The sequence below is a fragment of the Equus quagga genome, chromosome 6 (genome assembly GCF_021613505.1).
Source record: "Equus quagga isolate Etosha38 chromosome 6, UCLA_HA_Equagga_1.0, whole genome shotgun sequence".
NCBI lineage: Eukaryota > Metazoa > Chordata > Mammalia > Perissodactyla > Equidae > Equus > Equus quagga.
In genome coordinates, this window is record NC_060272.1 from 80532553 (window position 1) to 80549595 (window position 17043).

Genomic DNA, 17043 nt, shown 5'->3' on the forward strand with positions numbered 1-17043 from the left:
CTGCAAACTTGCTGAACTCCATTATTGCCTATAATCATTTTCTAGTGGATTCTAAAATTTTAGGAAGGATATTCTAGAGATAACATCATGTGATCTGTAAACAGAAATAGTTTTACTTATTCCTTTCCAACCTGGATGTCTCTGCCCTCCTTTTCTTGCCTAATTTCCATAGCTGGAATCTCCAGCACAGTGCTGAACAAAATTGGTGAGAGTTTGAAATCCTTCCTCCTGAACTTGGGGGGACAGCATTCAGTCTTTCACCATTAAGTATGAGTCAGACTGCATGTTTTTCATAGATATCTTTATCAGATTGAGAAACTTCCCATCTACTCCTAGCTTGAAGTGTTTTGTTTTTATCATGAAAGCATACTGGATTTTGTCCAAAAGATTTTTTATTTATACTGAGATGATCATGTGGTTTTTGTCCTTCAGTCTATTGACATCCTGTATTATATTAATTGATTTTTAGATGGTAAACCAACCTTGCATTTCTAGGATAAATCCCACTTGGTCACAGTGCATAATTCTCTTAATATTTTGTTAGTAATTTTTGGTGTGCTAGTATTTTCTTAAGAATTTCTGCAGCTATATTCCTAAGATATTGGTCAACATTTTCCCTTTTTTTTTTTTTTTACTGTCTTTGTCATATTTTGGTATCAGGGTAATACTAGCTTCATAAAAGGAACTATTTTCTGGAAGAAAATATAGTGTACAACTGATGTTAATTCTTCAAACATTTCCTAGAATTCTCTAGTAAAACCATATGGGCCTGGAGATTTCTCTTTTGGGAGTTTTTAAATTATAAATTCAATTTCTTTAATACTTATAGTGCTATTCAAATGATCTATTTCATGTTAGGTGAGTTGTGGTATTTTTTTTTTCAAGAAAGTGGTCCATTTTGTCTAAGTTGCCAAATTTATGTGTATAGGGTTGTTGTAGTCATGATCCTTTTGATGTTTGCAGGGTCTGTAGTGATAGCCCCTGTTTGTTCCTGATATTGGTAATTTGTGTCTTCTCTCTTTTTTGTCAGTTTTGTTAGAAGTTTGTCAATTTTATTGATCTAGTCAAAGAATCAGCTCTGTGTTTCATTGATGTTCTCTATTGTTTCCTTCTTTTCAATGTCAATGATTTCTGTTCTTTTATTATTTCTTTCCTTCTGCTTCCTTTGGATTGACTGCTCCTTTCTCTAGGTTTTTGAGCTAGAAGCTTAGGTTACTGATTTAAGACTTTTCAACTGTCATTCTAATTGCTTTTCCCTTACGTGTTGTTTTTTGCTGCCTCCTTTCAAGACTTCTTATTTGTCTTTAATTTTCAGAAATTTAATCATGATATATCTTGCTTGGGTTTATCCTCTTTGGGGTTTGTTCCATTTCTTGTACTGTAGGTTTATTTTTCCTGCCAAATTTGGGAAGTTATCAGCCATTATCTCTTTAGCCCAATCTCTTTCTCCTCTCCTTCCCAGACAGTGATGACACAAATGTTAGATTTTTTTGTTATAGTCCCAGAGGTCCCTGAGGCTCTGTTCACTCTTGTTTTTTAGTCTATTTTCTCTCTGTTGTTCAGATTGGGTAATTTCCATTTTCTATCTTCCAGTTCACTGAATCTTTCCCCTCTCCCCTTCATTTTCCTGTTGAGCCCATCCCCTCAGCTTTTATTTCAGTTATTATATTTTTCAGTTCTAAACTTTCCACTTGGTTCTTCCTTATAGCTTCTATTTCTTTGCTGAGATGCTATTTATTTTCTGATGGTTTTTATTTTTCATTTTAAGCTTATTCATAATTGCTTGTTGAAGCATTTTTATCACAGTTGCTTTAAAATTTGTCAGATAATTCTAACATCTCTGTCGTCTCAATGTTGGCATCTCTTGATTAGCTTTTTTCACTCATTTTGAGATCTTCCTGGTTCTTGGTGAATGAGTGAATCTTGACCAAAACTTGGACCTTTTTGCATTATAGACTCTGAATTTTATTTAAATCTTTTGTTTTAGCTGGCTTTCTGACACCACTCCAGCAGGGAAAAAAGAGACACCACCTCATCACTGCCAGATAAAAGAAGTCCAGGTTCTCCACATGGACTCCTCTGACACCCAAAGTGGGAGGGAGTCCTTGTTCCTACTGGGTGAAGTAAGAGTTCCTACTTCCACCATGGTCCCTACTGACACCACAGTGGGGTGGCCTTGTTACTGCTGAGTGATGATAAAAATCCTGACTCTCCGCTGGTCTCCCCTGACACCACCCCAGGAAAGGGGGGCAGGAGTAGCTCATTACTGCTGGGTGGGGTGAAATTCCAGGCTTCCCAGGTGCTATCTGCTGACAGCACAGAGTGGGGGACTCATTAAAGGCCTTGGAGATTAAAGTCCTTGCTCCCTACTTGATCTTTTAGGGTAGAGGGTGTCTAGGCTCCCACTTGGCTTTTGCTGGCATAAGCAGGGGTGGGGATACAGTTTTTCTCTGTGGTTTTTGTCTAAAACTTTCCTGTCTTGCTAGCCTACCCCTTTCCTTGTCCTTTGGCTAAAGAAAGCAGGCTTTTTGGGTTTTTCTTTTTTTTTCTTAAATGTACTCATCAGCATTTTCTGACTGCCAGCTTCTTCAGCTGCAACTCTGGGAAACGTGAGGGGAACTCAGTGCTATGTGGTTCCTCAGGTCCGGAGGTTCCTCGCTGATCTACCCTCCTCTCTCCATCTTTCTTCTTATATTTGTTTTATATATAATTTCCAGGGTTTTTATTTATACATTTATATATTACATTATATAATAATTGCATTTTTGGGGGGAAAAACAGGGAAAAGTACATCTACTCCATCCTCCAAGAATTACAAGTATCTTGTTTTATTTTTAATGTTAGACTAATTCCTAAAGATTAAGGGCCCTCCAAACATAGAATACTATTCAGCCTTAAAAAGGAAGCAAATCCTGTCACATGCTACAACATGGACGATCCTGAAGGACATTATGCTAAATGCAATAAGCCAGGAACAGACAAAGTACTATGACTTCATTTATATAAGGTAACTAGAACGGTCAAATTCACAGTGACAAAAGTAGAAGGGTGGTTGCCAGGGGCTGGGGGCAGGGGGCTAGAGAGCTGTTATTCAATGGGTACAGAGTTGTAGTTTGAAGGGATGAAAAGAGTTCTGGAGACTGGTTACAACCAATGTGAATGCACTTAACACTACCAAACCATAAAGAATTATGCACCATGGTTAAGATGGTAAATTTTACATTCTGTGTATTTTATCACAATTAAAAAAAAATTAAAGGTCCTCTATCATGTGATATACTATTATACTTGTTGCATATTCAATAAACATTAGAACTTTCAAACTATACTTGCCAGAGACTAGGTACCATATCGGAGGAAGGAAGAAATGAAATAAATACAAAGAATTTTGTCTTTGGAAGTTGAAATTTAATTGGGAGGCTGGACAAAAATACATAAAGATATAATTTTTTAAAATAAAGGTAATACAAAACAAAATTCCAATATTGCACCAAATGAAGAGGGAAAGTGAATTATAAAGCAATAGTAAGAGTAACTGAGTAAGAATCATTGGGATCAGCATGAGAACTGAGGTTATTTGAAGGAGGAAAGAGAACCCAGTGAAGTATAGAAATGGTGAAACAACAGCACTATTCAAGACATACGGTGAATCTAGTAAGTTTTGAAAGAAATCATCAAAATGCACATTTAACTCTTTTATAAAAATGAAACCTACATTACTAAGTTCTAATTAAGTGCCCAAAATATTACCTTTCACGTTCCATTTGCCTTAAATGATCATTTTTTATAGCTTCAATCACTAAGTTAGTATGTGGATCATCCTGGGAAAATAAAATTGTAAAGAAAAATGAATAATTCAGAAGTAAACACCAGGAACTTGGATTTCTAGTCAACCTCACCACTAATTAGCTGTATAAAATGTAGAGTAAATTCGTCTTTCTAAATTATTTTTCCTTACACAAAGTAGATCTTTTTTCTTATTTCTCCACTGAACTAACATAAATTCTAAGCAGCTGGTAAAAGGTCAGGCCGGAAAGAATATGATCAAGTACACAGAAGCTGTGTGACATTACACATTCTAAACTCAAATATAAATGCTTTAATGATCACCAATTACCTAGTATGAGCCATATCTCTACTCCCACAGATGATTTTTTCACAATATATATAATTTTTTTCTCAGCATGAAAGTAATATATAATAGTTAACATCTACCCAGCACTTACTATATTCCAGGAACTGTTTTAAGTATTTCACATGTATTACCTCATTTAATCCTCATAACTCTATAAGGCAGGTTATTATAATTAGTCCTATTTTATATATAAAGGAACTGAGGCACAAGGAGAGTCAGTACTGAGTGATGGAGTCAGCCACTATGCTGCAACACCCTTATAATCTGTGAAAAAAATCTATGAAGTTTATCTTAGGAAATTGACATTGTTACACCATTTTGATCTATAAATACGGGCAATTTCATAGGGTTTGACTTAATATAAAATAATATAGTAGTATACCAATAATGTATGTGTAAAAATATGGAAAATATTTTAAAAGCATTAAAAAAAATAATCTCATTGCCCAGAAATTACTGTTTCAATTTTGGTGTATTTTCTTCTAGTTTTGTTCATGAATGGGTGTATATCTGTGTTTTCTCAATTAACATAACATATTTCCTCAGGTCTTTGAAAGTATGACTTTTGTATTATGCTCCATTCTACGAATAAAGATAAGGAATTACTTCTTTCCATTCTTGATATATTTAGTATATTTTAGTTCCCTCTGCTCAACAACGACTGAAGAAATAGTCAAAAAAGGCTTTAGGATTACTTGGTCAAGATATTACTCTTAAAGAATGACATGCAACCTTATTTTTCATAACATTCTTCCCCCCCTTTTTTTTTTACTAAAATTGTCTGTTTTAACCATAATCCCTAGCTCTATTTCAATAGAGTCCCATTCTCAACCTAATTTAATAACAAATGGAAATTATAAAATGCATTAATTAATTAAAACATATTAACATAGGGCTGGGAGAAACCTAAGAAGTCATCCATTCCAACTTTTCATTTCTGGAAACAAAAAAGCATGGATAACTAAGATCTGGCTACATAACAGTCTTCTTCATACTCACATTTGGTGAAATATATTTATCATCTTCATCAATTTCTAATGGAACAGCAATCAATTTTTGGAATGCCTTCTTCATTTTTTCTTGATCTCCAACAGCAAAGTAACTAAGAATTAGGTTGAAGCCTGCCTTCAGATTTGGTGCCATACTCATTATGTGCTCAAATGAATTAATAGCATCTGAATACTGACCAGTTTTAATAAATGTAACTCCAATGTTCTGCATAATTTTAATTCTAAAGAAAAATAAACACAGATTAGCTTTAAAAGTCTGGACTCTTTAATTGGTAGTCAAGACATTCCACAAATAGTTTCCTCCTTTTCTTTCCCACTTTATTCTTTTGTTTTGTTTTATTAAAGCTTTACTGAGGTTTAATTTACATATCATGAAATTCACTTGTTCTAAGTATATGATTCAGTGATTACTGCTGTATTTACACAGTTGTGGGACTATAACTACATTCTTACTCTAAGTCATTTCCATCACCCTAGAAAGAAAACCTGTGCCAATTAGCAGTCACTCCCCATTCTCATGTCCAGCCCTAGGCAACTGCTAATCTACTTTCTGACTCCCTGGATTTGCCTTTCCTAGACATTGCATATAATGGAGTCACACAATATGTGACATTTTGTGCTGGCTTCTTTTTATTCGGTGAGGAAGACTAGCCCTGAGCTAACATCTGTTGCCAATCTTCCTCTTTTTGCTTGAGGAGGATCATCCCTGAGCTAACATCCGTGCCAACCTTCCTCTATTTAGTATATGAGACACGGCCACAGCATGGCTTGATGAGCGGTGTGTAGGTCCTCACCCAGGATCTGAACCTGCGAACCCCAGGCCACTGAAGCAGAGCACGTGAATTTAACCACTACACCAACGGGCCAGCTCCAACTGTCTAGCTTCTTTTAATTAGCATAATCTTTTGAAGGTTCCTCCATACTGTAGCATGTGTCAGTACTTCATTCGTTTTATATAGCCAAATAATGCTCCATAGTATGAATATACCACATTTATTTATCCGTTGCCTACTTGATGGACATTTGATTGTTTCCACTTTTTGGCTATTATGAATAATGCTGCTATGAACATATGCAAACAATCCCTTGTTTTCATTTCTCTTGGGAATATATGTAGGAATGGAATTGCTGGGCGTATGGCAAATTTGTATTTAACTTTTTAAGAAACTGCCTAATTATTTTCCAAAGTGGTTGTACCATTTTATATCCCCAATGTACGAGGTTTCCAAATTTTCTACATCTTCTTCAATACCTGTTATTATCTTTTGATTAGAGTCATTCTAACTGATGTGATCTCATCTTATTTGTAACCACTCCTCAACAAAATGCCTCTGTTTCAACTAAATCTGTCTATTCATAATTCTCTGATCAGATCATAAACACTGCTATTTTCCCGACTCTTCTCGTGGCGTCCCATGTCTGGAATGTTACCCTTCTCTCCTCTCACTTAGACCGCCTTCACAAAATCTTTCCTGACCATTCTTGTTCTCAAAAATTATTCCCTCAACTGAATTACCACAGCAACCCTTAAGTATTGATTATTAAGCACTTAACCTACACTATCTAATATTATCATCTTTGTCTAAAATGTTCAAATTCTTGGCCTCACCTGGGTTCAAAGTACCTCAACAACATTGTGTTCATAAGCTAGATATTTACTGATGATAATGAGATATCATGCATAATTCAAAAATAAATGATCACTAAAGGTGGCATTTACAAATAAATTAACTTTCACAGAGGAACTGTACTGTGTCTAGGGGAAATTATGACCAGTAAACATCCTGGAAACCTTCTATGTTCCCAAGGTTATTATTAGACCATAAGGTAATTTACTGTTTCTGCTCTTTAAATATTATAGGAATAGAAAATATCTCAGCTTCACTCACCTCCCCATCCTCTAAGATTCAAAAGCAATTGCTTCCTTTCGCTATTTTTTTTTCCTCTTTTAAGGAAGATTAGCCCTGAGCTAACATCTGCTGCCAATTTTCCTCTTTTTACTGAGGAAGACTGTCCCTGAGCTAACATCCGTGCCCATCTTCCCCTACTTTATATGTGGGATGCCTACCACAGCATGGCTTGCCAAGTGGTGCCATGTCTGCACCCGGGATCCAAACCAGGGAACCTTCGGCCGCCGAAGTGGAACATGTGCACTTAACTGCTGAGCCACTGGGCTGGCCCCTCCTTTCACTATTTTACTCTCAATCTATAACAAGAACGAGGGTCTTAATTTCTAGCCTTGCTTTCCAGATTCTGGTATGTTCTAAAGGACTGTTGTTTTGATTTTGTGTTGGCAATAAGTTGTATTTGGTGTTAATGGCCTGCAGGGTTATACCCTACATAGGCCAATTAGCTTAGTTTTATGTTAACTGATCAGTTATTATGTTTTTAACCCTTAACTTGTCATTAAACAAATGTGTGCAAGCAGTTATAAGGAAAATAGACCAAAACACTACAGATATAACATAAATCTAACACTTCTCACGTACAAACACCTCAAAACGTTCAATCTCCTAACAACAGGTCAGAAGAGTTATCTTGTTTCTGAAAAATAACACAAATTTTACAAAGTTATCATTATGTAAACTTACCTCATTTCTTTATGGACACTTGGAATTTGATCTAATGCCATTCGGTAGAATTTAATGGCTTTGGAATAATTTCTTTGCTTTAAATAAATATTTCCCATATTCACTTTCAATCTTCCTAATGAAAGAAATTAATGAATTTAACATTCTATTTTTTCACTTTTTCTATATATTTTAGATGACCTTAATTCATATTCTTTGAAGCTTTTTTCCAAGTTTGAAGCTTCAGATACTACCTAAAATTCTCACTTTAAAACAGTTATACTGTTTTCATGTATCTGCACACTAATCTTCTGTGAGGAAATGTAACAAGATAGACGGATTCCTGAAAATATGGCTGGAAAACAACTAATTCACAATTTAAACAATTTTAATTAATTTACGATTTTAAACAATTTATAAAACTGGAGCTGTGTTCTTCTAAGAAAAATAAGGGATTTTAAAATTAGACTCAATAATGCCACACACATTTTAATATGACATCAAAGAAAATATTCTGATAAACTTTAATACTGCTACCAAAAAACTACACAGTATAAATGCTAAATATAAACTATGGTCTCTTGGGGATAAATTACAGAGGGGAAAGCATGTTCAAAGGGGTTCCCATGGCTCATTTCACTTGTGATGACAGAATACATTTTTTGTTCACTATTAGGCAATATACCTCACATCAACCATATTTCTTCATTAGTATTTGCATGAATTTTCATATAAATAGTATCTTTAAGCAGGACACATCTATATAAATACAAATTTGTTTAAAGAATAGATCATTTCAGGGGCCGGCCCTGTGGCCGAGTGGATGAGTTCTTGCACTCCACTTCGGCAGCCCAGGGTTTCGCCGGTTCGGATCCTGGGCGCAGACGTGGCACCGCTCATCAGGCCATGCTGAGGCGGGGTCCCAAATGCCACAACTAGAAGCACGCATAACTAGAATACACATAACTATATACTGGGGGGCTTTGGGGAGAAGAAGGAAAAATAAAAATTAGAAAATTTTTTTTTAAAAAGTAGATCATTTCATTATAAGGAAGCATAAGGTGGGGAAATGTAAATTAACACTACAAAAGAACTAGACTTATTGGAAAAACTGACTATACACACATACCTGCATTGCTAAACATCTTATTTTTCACTATAACTTGATACGTGTTTAGTGCTTCAGCATACATTTCATTAGCTGAATATTGACTGGCCAAGTTGAAAAGAACCTAAGGAGAAAAATATTGCAAAAAGACAAAAAATGACCATTTTAGGCCCCTTATACCTATAATCTTTCTAGAGATTAAAATCCTACAACAAAGTTAGCTGCTTATATCAAGACACCAAGCCACTTAGGAAATGAAGTATACAGAGAAATGTCTTGCATTCCAAATGCAAGAGCACTGAGCCAAGTAGAGCTGTCCTCTAAATTTCACCTTAATTTTCTATGTGTTCTTTCTAATTTAGGCAGTATTTGCCATCCGTTAATCTAGGAAGACCTACAAAGAATAAATGTGTATTGTTAATGTTGCTAGTGATAAAAGGAATAAGCAAGACAGTGGACCAAATTCTCTTCATAAATTAAACATCATGTGGAAATATCTTAAACTTTAATTTGTATAGTATTTCTCTATATGCAAAAATATAATTTAAGTCATTAAGGTACAGTAAATTATCTTCTTCAAGGTAAAAAAATGATCATAAATTATTCCCTAATCTAAAGAGTCCATGGAATTTAAAAATATTAGTTATAAATAGTAAACATCTAAAAATTCTTATTAATCAAAGTCTCAAATATCCTTTTTTCCATTTGTTTGGCATATGAAGACTTTGCCCACTGAAAATACACCCTTTTAACAGCAGTATAAGCATCAAGGAAGTGTCTTTTAAGAAGTAAAAAAATTTTGTTAGAAATTAGTTAGCTTTTTTTCCCCCTACCCTCACAGAAAACTGCTTTTTTTGCCTAGTGTGAAGTTCTTGAAAATCACAGACGAGAAAGTCCACATTAGAATCTCATTAAAGTAACCACACAGAACAGAGCATAAATATTAGCAATCTTCAAGAAATAAGAGTCACTGGATGGTGGGTTTGTGAGTACTTAGTAAGTGATTAAAAACAACTTAACTAAATAAAACAAAAAACAAAAAAACTTTGCACGGACCAAAGAAGAGAGTGTCTCATGAACTCAAGATTATTATTAATCTAATTCGGGCACCTGAGGTCCAATGAGATTTAAAAAATAAACGAAAAAAGAAAAAAGACTTCTGGAATCTACAAATCCTAGCCAAAACAATTTTAGCCAACAGCAATTTCATACTTACTGAATAAGTTAAATCCAAATTGATATTTTCTGGAGTTGTAACTTGTTCTCGTTGTCTCACCAAGACTCTTTCTTTTCTTCCTGCATCTTTTGCCTTTTCTAAGGCCTGAAATCAAGTTTATACTTGGTAAACTCCTTGAGCATTAATTATGAGCACGTTATGCATTTGGGAGCTATCTGCATGATGCTTGGTTGGATACGTTATCCACCCTTGGATTCCTAGGATACCCTGCAGGACTCTTACCATCAACTCCCCTTGAACACAAAAGAGCCCAGAGTATTTGTTTAAACTGGAGCTCACCATCATAAAAACCTCATGTGTTTTCCTGGGAAAGGAGAGAAAGTACAAGGAAGAAACTGTCCAGTATATTGCCCCAAGTCAAGTTTCTTCATCACCAGACCTTCCACCACCTTTTAGGACTGACCATGCCTATTTACTTCTTTTTTCCTTGTAACTCCTGAATCTTTAGGTATTTTAATTCCTTTTCGTGAGACAGAAACCTGATGGATTTGTTTGGTTTCTGGGATGCTCAAAATACAGACAAGTCAAAGGATAACTGCTACACTGTCTTATAACCGATGCTTAGTTTGGTCTCACATCCTACTCAGAATGCCAAGAACCTTTTGTTCATTTCCACTGAGAAACTAATCAGTTTTACAGACTGATTAATTCAACATGGGATTTTTTTTTTTTAGGACAAAATAAAAAAGCGCCAGTTCTATGAGATATAAAAGTAGCTTTTTATACTGAATAATTTATTCTAATGGTATTCATTAATCTGACAATTATGTCACAGAAATTATATTTATATGGTATGACAAAGTAACATGAACAAAGAAAATTAAGAAAAAAGATTTAATAATAATAATAACAAAACAGAGTTGGATTCCTAAAAAGCAAACAACGACTCTACAGTTTACTTAAGAAAATATATTTTAGGGTAGTGAGGCTTAAATAAGAAAACAGCCCTTGGTACTGTGTGGATCAAGGAAGCTATGCCTCTCAGCAGGCTCTGAGTCTCATCCATAGCCCACCAGGCTGCACAATTCAATCAACCACGACATTAGAATCTTCTTCCCTACTGAAACGTCCAACATCAAACAGTGTAAAAGCAGCCAAATGTTTGACATCAGAGCTTATGAAACACAGTTACAATTGCAGGTTCTCAAAATAATTGCTTCAGTGAAAACATATGGCCAGTCAATAGCAAAACAAAAATATTTAACTATACATATGCTTGTAAGTGTGCATATATTAAGGCAGACACACACATATAACACACACTTCATAACCTTGAATTCTATTAGTTTATGAACTTACCAATTTTAAGTCTCCACAACCGTTGGCAACACAGCTTTCTTCTACCAACTCATTTACTTTCTTCTCTAACTGTCTAATCTTTTCTTCTGGGCTATTAAAGAAAAAAAGTAAGTGTACTTTGAATCATTCAACCACTAAGAATTATACCACAATCTAATTTACTTTTAGCATCACCCATTATGTGCTTTTAAACTTTAAGAATAGGTCACAGATAAGATAAATGTATAAATGGCATTAAATAGCAAACGTACTACTGTTTTTAATAATTACATTAAATAATTATTCATAATAATAGTAAAAATAGCTAAAATTTATTTAGCCCAAGTATCATTTAATACTGATCTAAACGCTTTACCTTAATTATGGCATTTAATCCTCATAATAACAACTGATACAAGTGCTATCATCATTCTCATTTTACTGATAGGGAAACAGGTTTAGGAAGTGAAGGATTATGCTTGAGATTATACAGCTAGTAAGGTACAGAGCCAGGATCTAAATCCCAGTCAGGTAGCTCTAGGATCCACACTGTTATATTTATCATCCCCAAAAGAAAGCAGATCCTTTTTTCAGATCCTATGGCAAAGGAAAACTTAATCCTATGGTTTAGGAAAACTGAAGTCCCTCCAAAAAGAGATAAGACATTATTATTTACTACCAGATAGGTACTCTAGAGAAGATTCCTAACAAGACAAAGAAGTTTAAAAATCCTGATTCCATTAGTAACAAATGGAGTATTCCCAAATCAGTCTCATATCAAAAATAACACTAATGTTATTTTGTTACCACATTCTTCCAGCAAAATACCACAGTACTCTGAATGTACATCGGTGCCTAAATAAAATTTTACTACAAACGTATCAGAATACACAGTTCTCTTAATTCTCTACAAATGGATTTTTAAAAATACTTTTATTTAATTTTAAAAAATTTTTTATTTTTCCTTCTTCTCCCCAAAGCCCCCCAGTACATAGTTGTATATTTTAGTTGTGGGTCCTTCTAGTTGTGGCATGTGGGATGCCGCCTCAGCATGGCCTGATGAGTGGTGCCATGTCCGTGCCCAGGATCCGAACTGGTGAAACTCTGGGCCACTGAAGCAGAGGGCAGAAACCTAACCACTTGGCCATGGGGATGGCCTCTATAAATGGATTTTTTAAAAGAATACAGGAATAAATTTAATAGTATAGATTTGTCTATAGAATCATATTCTTTGGTGGAACCTGACTACCAATTTAGTCAGATGGGATACAAATTTTATTAGCTTATAAAAATCCACAAAATTCTAACTGAGCAATGAGCATAATAATAGATGGTAGTTTTATAAAGGTTACAACGAAGTACAGAATTCTGTTTTCTAGTTATCTGAAACACTCTAATAAATGTCTTTAAATGTTGCTTACAGATTGTTATTATTAAACCTAAAATATAAAATTTTAAAGATAAAAATCTGTAAGAAAACCCTATGAAGATACTCAAAGTAACTATCTTGTCCCTACCAAATGCCAGAAAAATGAACTCTATATGAAAACACTGTTGGATACCTACCTATTCTTCTTCCTTGCATGCAAAATCTAAGATAGTCAAGAGTCTCATTCTCTGCCAAATGTTTGGTTCAGTCATAGGATTGTGAAGCATTTCTGGCCAATGAGGAAAGAAGACACACCTGCTCGGGGTAGAAGGTACCTGGAAAGATTTTCTTGACTTTTTAAAAGCAACCTAGGAGAGGGGCCGGCCCAGTGGTGCAGCGGTTAAGTGCATACATTCTGCTTTGGCGGCCTGGGGTTCACCAGATCAGATCCTGGGTGAGGACATGGCACTGCTTGGCAAGCCATGCTGTGGTAGGCGTCCCACATATAAAGTAGAGGAAGATGGGCATGGATGTTAGCTCAGGGCCAGTCTTCCCCAAAAATAAATAAATAAATAAATAAATAAATAAAAAGTAAAATAAAAGGGACCTAGGTAAGCTGCCGGTGGAGCAGTGGTTAAGTTGACGTGCTCCGCTTTGGCAGCCTGGGAGCCTGGGGTTCACTGGTTCAAATCCTGGGTGCAGACCTACACCCTGCTCATCAAGCCATGCTGTGGCAGCATACCACATACAAAATAGAGGAAGACTAGCACAGATGTTCGCTCAGGGCCAATCTTCCTCACCAAAAAAAATAAAAATAAATAAAAATAAAAGGGACCTAAGACTGAGAACTTTCTGACTCTAGGTTTTATCAACTACTTAGAGGTTTTGAACTCTCATGGCTCCCTTGGGAGCATAAGGATGGGGCAGCTTTCGAGAAAAACCAAGAGAATCAAAGAGAAGCTGAACCAGGGATGATGTTACTGAGCAGTTAAATTAACCATCCCTAGAACAGCCCTTCCTTCAGATTTCCCATTATATAATATAATAAATGTTCTTATTGTGTGTCTGTTTTTCTGATGAGTCTTGTGTTGTTAGCAAGTGAAATGATCCTAAATGACATAATATTTAAGTAAAATAACATACTTTTATTAGCAAACATGCTGCCATTAACTAGGATACAAAGTAATCTGATTTTCTATAGAAGTTCCTTGTTGGCAAAAAAGGGAAACTATGTAATTTATACAACAGCCCAAATACTGGGTTTTAAGAATTACAATTTTAAAAACATCTATTATATAGAAGCAAAATAAAACATACTGGTTAATAGCATAAGCTCTGGAAGAGACAACCTGGGTCAAATCTTAGTCCTGCCATTTATTGTGTTACCAAGATCTCCGTGCTTTACTTTCTCTCGCTATGAACTAATGATAAAAACAGCTCAGTCTTCATTTATTTACAGCACTTGCATAGTGCTTGGCACACAGTGAGTACTTGGAAACACTGGCTTCTATTACTATTTGTAAAATGTGTACATCAGTGGTACTCAGGTATCAGTACATGTATACAGCTGAATTTATACCACAGCTTTTTGGCTACTCTGTAGCCACTTGCACAAAAGTAAGTTAATTCTATAAAAAAATTAAATTTCTCAATATTTTTCTTTTTAAAGATTTTATTTTTTTCCTTTTTTTCCCCAAAGTCCCCTGGTATATAGTTGTGTATTTTTAGTTGTGGGTCCTTCTAGTTGTGGCATGTGGGACGCCGCCTCAACATGGCCTGATGAGCAGTGTCATGTCCACACCCAGGACTCAAACCGGTGAAACCCTGGGCCATCAAAGCAGAGTGTGTGAACCTAACCACTCGGGCATGGGGTCGGCCCCCCTCAATATTGATAAGATAACTAACCTTTTATTTGTTCTCTTAAATCTTTTCTTTGAAATGTCCTTTTAAAATAAGCACATCTTACTCCATTTACAATCCCATTTGGCCTTCAAGAGAATACTGGTGCTCATAAAAATTAGACATATCTTCAAGCCAAATAATATTACAATAAAACTTTACAGAACACACATAGCTGTTTTTCTTAGACTTGATTCTTTTGCTAGTTTCAAGAACTAAGGATGATGTTTTGATTACTATCCTGCTGACACAAACTTTTAAAATACTTAAGAATTATATATTTGTAAAATAAAAATACAAAACATGCAACAACAACAACAAAACAACAGCCTCAGGACTTGCATACCTATCTTCGTTTTTGGCTTCCAGAGGAGGAGCAGGGCCTCTTGACTGACCAAGGGGGTCAAACGCAGAGCCTGAGACACAATTCAAGAGTGCGCATTTAATTTGCGATGCAGCATAATTGAAGAAAAACGAAACCTTGCACAACTTACTTAATTTACCTATTTATAAAATGGCTTAGATTCCTTATTTATAAAATGGGAAGGACATTTATTATATCTAGACAAAAATTTCATATATCAAGAAATTAGTAAGATTTTTAACATACATAAATCTATGTAAACAAAACTCATGTGTTAACATGTAAAAACAAAAATGAGATACTGTCTACTAGTATTTACTTCCTCCCACGGTAATCTATCCCTATTATGAACTCTAAATTATCAATCACGTCAGTAATAACCTGGTACTGGCTTTTTAATTTTCCTTATTGGTTTAATAAACATTAATTTTTGTCATAATTTTATTTTAAAACTATTATATGTAAAATTTACATATATGTAATTTACATATATGTAAACTTATATATGTAAATATTATTTTCACCTTTAATTTTTTAAATTGAGCCATAATTATATAAAATAAAATGCACACATTTTTAATGTACAAGTCAGTACATTTTGAGAGATTGCATGCCCGTACAACTATCACCCCAACTGAGATGCAGATCAGTTTCATCACCCCTTTCCTTTCTTAATGTACCTAAAATAATGGCACATCTTATAATCAATGGCATGTTAGATTTTATTTTAACTGGTAATAATATTTACACATACAAAAACAGTAAAAAGATGAAAAGATCTGAAAGAAATTACTAGTAATGATAACATAACAAACCTCTCAAAGCTGCTTTCGTAAAACCAGCTGCTCTCACTGCTGTCATAGGTCTAGCAACTCCATCCTTAAAAGAATAAGAATCATTTAAAAAGTGTTCTTAAATAACATCTACCTCTTATTTACAGTTCTGTACATGACACATATCTTAATACAGCTCTAATTTTTAGCGCTTATTTTTAATCACTATCTGCTTATTCCTTACTTCTGCCTCCTCCTATGTCAATCCTGTCTCTACTTTCCCTTTCCCCTATAAAATTTCAGTTCCTTGATCTAACTGGGCTTACTGTCAGTTTGAAAAAAAAAAACTAATGGATTTTTATATATAGCTTGTTAGCTAGCTGCTTTCCTACTTTCCGTTGGTCTCCTATGTGCCTACAAGAGAACCCACAGAAATTTCTGTAAATGATAGCACAGGAAAAATGGGCCCCAGAGTACACCATAGAAGCAAAGTGTCAGCCCCATGTCCACTACTCAATGGGATTTCATTTGAGACCCGAGTAAACAAATCCAAAGAGACTCTGCCTCCAAATATTTAGAACAATCCAACCTGTAGCCCATGACTTAAAGAATCAGGGTCATTATGTAAGTAATATGTTCAACGTTTTAAGATAATATAATAAAGAAAAAAAAACTTTGGTAATATTCGAAGTCACAAGAGAGAGCCAACATGAACAACCCCATGACAGAGATATACCTGAAGAGCCCCTGTCATTGGTCTTCCCATTGATGATGCCAGGGATGTCTTGGACTAGTAAACAGAAAACTAAGTTAAAATGATTCTAAAAAACATCTACATTTAATTTTATAAACCAAGTTACAAAAGTTTTCTTCAAAACTTTTTTTCTTCATTCTACTGGCAAGTAAACCTAACATAATTGTTTCCATTTATCCCCTCAGCATATAGGATCAAACTATAAAACTCTAAAAGAGGTGTCAGCAAACCACAACCCTCAGCCTTTGTAAATAAAGTCGTATTGAAACACAGCCACACCTCATTTGTCTGCACACTGTCTCCGGCTGACTGCACTGCAAATGCAGGGTTGGGCAGCTGCAGCAGGGACTATCTGACCTGCAATCCCTAAACTGTCTGGCCCTTCACAGAAAAAGTCTGCTGTCTCCTATTCTGAAACATCACCAAAAATCAAACCCATGAGTAATACACGCTTGGGCTGATTAATAACAGCATGTTTCACAAGACACACAGTTAGATTACATATAAGGCTACTTTCTTCATTCACATATGGGGTGAGCATGAAGG

At 35.1% G+C, this 17043-nt stretch overlaps 1 protein-coding gene across 4 annotated transcripts in view; it reads right to left on the reverse strand.

The window, feature by feature from the left end:
• IFT88 (intraflagellar transport 88) overlaps window positions 1-17043 on the reverse strand; it is a 134196-nt gene that overhangs the window by 91820 nt on the left and 25333 nt on the right. For all 4 annotated transcript variants that reach the window (XR_006889139.1, XR_006889140.1, XM_046664788.1 and 1 more), the window contains exons 5-13: window positions 16480-16533; window positions 15786-15849; window positions 14953-15022; window positions 11360-11450; window positions 10040-10144; window positions 8845-8947; window positions 7737-7851; window positions 5135-5366; window positions 3751-3821 (exon numbers count right to left, since the gene is read on the reverse strand). Coding sequence is in view for 2 of the 4 variants with exons in the window: in XM_046664788.1 (XP_046520744.1) it covers window positions 3751-3821; window positions 5135-5366; window positions 7737-7851; window positions 8845-8947; window positions 10040-10144; window positions 11360-11450; window positions 14953-15022; window positions 15786-15849; window positions 16480-16533 (905 nt within the window). In the remaining 2 variants the exon portion in view is untranslated. The remainder of the gene's footprint in view (window positions 1-3750; window positions 3822-5134; window positions 5367-7736; window positions 7852-8844; window positions 8948-10039; window positions 10145-11359; window positions 11451-14952; window positions 15023-15785; window positions 15850-16479; window positions 16534-17043) is intronic.